The sequence below is a fragment of the Tachysurus vachellii genome, chromosome 22 (assembly GCF_030014155.1).
Source record: "Tachysurus vachellii isolate PV-2020 chromosome 22, HZAU_Pvac_v1, whole genome shotgun sequence".
Taxonomy (NCBI): Eukaryota; Metazoa; Chordata; class Actinopteri; order Siluriformes; family Bagridae; genus Tachysurus; species Tachysurus vachellii.
In genome coordinates, this window is record NC_083481.1 from 1,905,001 (window position 1) to 1,910,000 (window position 5,000).

The window sequence follows — 5,000 nt, forward strand, 5'->3', positions numbered from 1 at the left end:
AATGTCTTTTAAATTAGCGAGCTCCATCTGAGATAAGAGCAGAAGCTGGGCAAGTGGAAAACCACAGCTTAGTAATGCAAGTGAACCAAAAATAATTTGCAAACCCTTGGGCCAAAAGATAATTAAGCAATACAGAGGCAGAGTCACTGTTAGCACCCTACGCTTTCACCCTATAGATGATTATTTATCTGAAACTGCACCACACCACATCACAGCAATCATTTTCTTGTGAAATAATATAAAAATAAATGTCCCCTACTAACTCCATCCTATCCCTTTCCCCCCCGCAGGCTCTCATTCGCTTCAACCAGCAGCTGGTGAAGAACAGCCAGCTGAGAGAAGAGCTGGAGACGCTGCGTGTGGAGCGCGTCCGCTTCCAGCAGCTGCACCGCAAACTGGAAAAGGTCAGTGTTTATACTGTAGCATGACAGGGCTCAGGATTTAATCACATGCCTGAGAAGCCAAGTTAACACGAGACATTTTTTTGTCCTGCAGGAGCTTCAGGAAATCCGGCGGGAGATTGGTGATGTCATCGGCATGTCAACGGCAGCTTATGATGCCAGGTGAACTGGATTTACATATATATGTAAAGTACCAGAGTACCAGGTGGACAGGGTTCACTTTCGACTAAAAGAAAGAACGCAAATACTCAAATTTTTATGTTCATGGTGTTTTAAAATTGTTAGAATTTACAATTCTGATTGGACAGAAGATAAGCAGCTCTGCATCAGCAAATCACGGGTTTATATTAATCCTTCTAATCACTGATGAATGATCATATTAATATTATTATTAGCGTGATTATTATTATGATGATGATGATGATGATTATTATTATTATTATTATTTATTATGTTGTCAGAATGGAGGCCCAGACGAAGATGACGATGATGAAGGAGAAGGCGGTGAAGGACCTGGCGCAGTACAACGCTGAAATAAAGGAGCTAGAGAGGCTGATCGCACACGAGCAGCGTCTTAAAGACTTCATGACTATCAAGTGCAACGAGAGCACGGGACTGGACAATGTCCTCAGTCACAAACACGGTGAGAGCTCCAGAAATATTTGCACCCTTGATCAACAGTTAGTTTAATCTCACACTGACAATATGAGAGAAATGGAAGCATTAACTAAAAGAAATTATTTTGAAGACAATAAAACACCCTTTGGTGTCACAATTGGCATGCATCTGGATGATGATGATGATGATGATGATGATGATGATGATGACGATGATGATGTCAGAAATAAAGGAGCAGCAGAAGAACGACTCAGAGGTGGCAGCGGAGACTCTAGAGGAAGTTTTTCAGCGGATCAAGAAAGTGACCGGCGAAGACGATTTGGAAATTCTAGTCACTAAATTTATCCAGGGTGAGTCAGCTCGGTGTAATCTTCATCGTATCTAAGGAGACTAATGCTTCAGAATGGATATAATTGCGTGTGCATCTGATCTATCAGTTAAACCAGTTGCTGTATGATATTGTGTAATGTTTGCAGCCGAAGACAGGAACTTTGCTCTCTTTAATTACGTGAACGAGCAAAACACACACGCAGAGACGCTGAAAGATGAAATCAGACAGGTAAGTCAAAATCTAAACTTTTTTTAGGTTGATTTAGTCTTCCCAGGGGCACGGTGGATTAGTGGTTAGTACGTTCTCCTCACACCTCCAGGGTTGGGGGTTCGATTCCCACCTCCACCTTGTGTGTGTGGAGTTTGCATGTTCTCCCCGTGCCTCGGGGGTTTCCTCCGGGTACTCCGGTTTCCTCCCCCGGTCCAAAGACATGCATGGTAGGTTGATTGGCATCTCTGGAAAATTGTCCGTAGTGTGTGATTGCGTGAGTGAATGAGAGTGTGTGTGTGTGCCCTGTGATGGGTTGGCACTCCGTCCAGGGTGTATCCTGCCTTGATGCCCGATGACGCCTGAGATAGGCACAGGCTCCCCGTGACCCAAGGTAGTTCGGATAAGCGGTAGAAAATGAGTGAATGAATGAATTTAGTCTCCCCTAGAATTTGAATGTGCTTGATCAGACAGGATATGGAGCTATAAAGTTAATATAGCTAACAAATTATAGATGTTCACGCTGAAAGTGAAACCATTACAACATGCAGCATCAGACTCAGACTCAGACGTAAAGTAAAGTACATTTTATTTATAGAAAGCTGTACCAAATATTGCTGTACAAAGATAAGAGCATATACAGGTAATACAATATAAGTAAACAGCACAGATTATCATACTCATTTCTAAAAATATGTTTTCAGTGAGTTTTCCTTTTATGAGCATATGTAACATCACAAATATCTTATCCCAAAAATAGCTCACTGTGTATCTGTTCCCCGATCCAGATCAAAGAGGATATGGAGAGGTTTGAGGTGGAGGATCAGCAGCAGGAGCAGGAGCATCACACCACCCTCAATCAGACGAAGGAGCAGCAGCGTGACACTGAAGCTCAGGCCCTGGAGTACGAGGCCCAAGCCAAGGAAACCACAAAGATCCTGGATCAGATAAAGACAGGTGTGCAGACGAGGTGCTGAAAAGTGTGTTTAAGCTCCATAACTCAATGCTGTATAAACCATTTATACAATTTATACGTTTATTGGTCAGAAGGTCTGCAGTATTTTTATCTAAACATAATAATACAACTTCTGCTGTAACATATGTACGGTGGCCGAGAAGTGCAAAACACATTAACAAATCCGAAAACAAATTAACAAATCTGAAAACACATTAACAAATCCGAAAACAAATTAACAAATCCGAAAACAAATTAACAAATCCGAAAACACATTAACAAATCCGAAAACAAATTAACAAATCTGAAAACAAATTAACAAATCCCAAAACAAATTAACAAATCCCAAAACACATTAACAAATCCCAAAACAAATTAACAAATCCCAAAACAAATTAACAAATCCCAACAAATTAACAAATCCCAAAACAAATTAACAAATCCCAAAACAAATTAACAAATCCCAAAACACTAACAAATCCCAAAACAAATTAACAAATCCCAACAAATTAACAAATCCCAAAACAAATTAACAAATCCCAAAACAAATTAACAAATCCCAAAAGAAATTAACAAATCCCAAAACACATTAACAAATCCCAAAACAAATTAACAAATCCCAAAACAAATTAACAAATCCCAAAATTTGTTTTGCACTTCCCGGCCACCGTACATATGTGAGATCTGGAGCTACTTTCTCTCTCACAACATTAAATCATTAAAACTGTTGCAGTATATGTGGAATTACACACTCCAGACTATGTGGGGATACAAAAATAATGAGATTAGTGGTGCATTAATGCAATATTACAGTCTAGAGTGTGTTAGTGTGTTAGGCATCAGATTTAGTTTTGTAGTCGATGGGGTTCTGTTATTTCAGTGAATTTCTTGGGAGCTTAAGGAGTTTCATTATGGATGCACAAATAAAATAGACACTTTGGGTTAAACATGTTCAATGCAAGAACTCTATTGTGTTTTACATGTCATGCAGTTGACATTCTTAGCATATAAATGCTGCATTTTATTATTTTTTAATGTAGGAGTGAGCAGTTTGTTTAATAAGCTCAATTGCGACCGTGCGGCGGTGGATGACCTGCTCGGTTCTTCATCTGGAATCAGAGACTCCAACATCATGACGTATTTGAAGCTGGTGGAGCAGAAAACCAACGAGCTTCTCACTGTGCAGGCCTTCATCAGCTCCAAGGTACATTAACGACAAAACAAGATCCACACCTTTAACATCGAGATAATCTCTTCCACCTGGTTTGAGTAAATTTAGGACTCTGATTGAAGCACTGATGAAGGCTGTGTTCTTTAACTTTTATATCCTAATCACTTAAAAATAAAGCTGCTCTGCTATTAAGAACGTTGACATGTTTGAACGCTGTGTGTCGCCTTTGATACAACGTGTAACCTTCTCACCTTTTAACATAACGATAACGATGTTACTTCTTGGGTCTTTAAATTAATTCGATCCAAATTCTATGTAACAGGACACCAGCATGACCAATAGCATTGATTACAGAAGATTTCAGGAATGCTGTCAGAATGTCAGGATTTTTTCATGTGCTATTAATCAGTTACTGTAAATCATGAACCTCACTTATAAAGATACAAACCTCACTTAAACAATAATGGTGGCACAATTATCAACTTTTTTATTATAATGTATTTGATTATATTATATAACCTTTATCTCATAGTTAAGACGGTAACAAATATCGTCCTCATACTGTTCAGGATTCTGATGTATTTGATTTTTATGGAATAAATTATATTCTCACATGAATGGGAATCGCACTGAAAAGTATTAAACATATAATTAAAGGTGCGGTGCACGATGTTCGAAAGCCATTGTTGACATTTGAAATCACCAAAACAAACACGCCCCTAACCCAAATGGGAGTCACCCCTGTTTTATAGCTCTGCCCCCACACATACAAACGTAACCCAGGCAACTATTATGGAGGAACCTGCTGGGGCGGTTGGCCGAGGGGGTAATTTTATCATTAATTGAACACAATGAGAAATACTATTGTAATACACATGTGTTTTTGTAGTACTGTGTGTTGTACCGTTAAAGGTTTAGCTCCGTTTCACGTGGAAGACGTTCAGTTCTCTCCAACGCTGGAAAGCTGATCCTATATTAACACGGGTCCTGCTTCTTGCCTTATCGTATCGTTCTTTCTTCACTTTTCGTTTTTATCCGCCATGTCAATGTTTCAATAGCTTTCGGCTAATGTCAGACATGCGCACTGAACACTCTCTTCGCCGCATTTTGACATGACACGCCCCTTTCTGCTCATTGGCTACACGTTCGTTTTGTTAGTCGGCCCGAAGCATTTCTCAAACAACGTGCACCCCACCTTTAATGATATATTTGAGTTGCAAGTTTTCTTTTCTATTTGCCGACCAGTTAGGATAGTGACATACACAGAAAAGAATAGTTTTATGTTATTTTTGGACAAATCAGACTGAGTTATTCATG

The 5,000-nt window shown here is 39.3% G+C and overlaps 1 protein-coding gene across 1 annotated transcript in view; it reads left to right on the top strand.

Moving 5' to 3' along the window:
- odad1 (outer dynein arm docking complex subunit 1) overlaps positions 1–5,000 on the top strand; it is an 11,516-nt gene that overhangs the window by 3,664 nt on the left and 2,852 nt on the right. Inside the window, exons 6-12 of the mRNA XM_060858279.1 lie at positions 291–404; positions 496–563; positions 863–1,044; positions 1,244–1,369; positions 1,496–1,578; positions 2,346–2,514; positions 3,553–3,716. Coding sequence (XP_060714262.1) covers positions 291–404; positions 496–563; positions 863–1,044; positions 1,244–1,369; positions 1,496–1,578; positions 2,346–2,514; positions 3,553–3,716 — 906 coding nt within the window. The remainder of the gene's footprint in view (positions 1–290; positions 405–495; positions 564–862; positions 1,045–1,243; positions 1,370–1,495; positions 1,579–2,345; positions 2,515–3,552; positions 3,717–5,000) is intronic.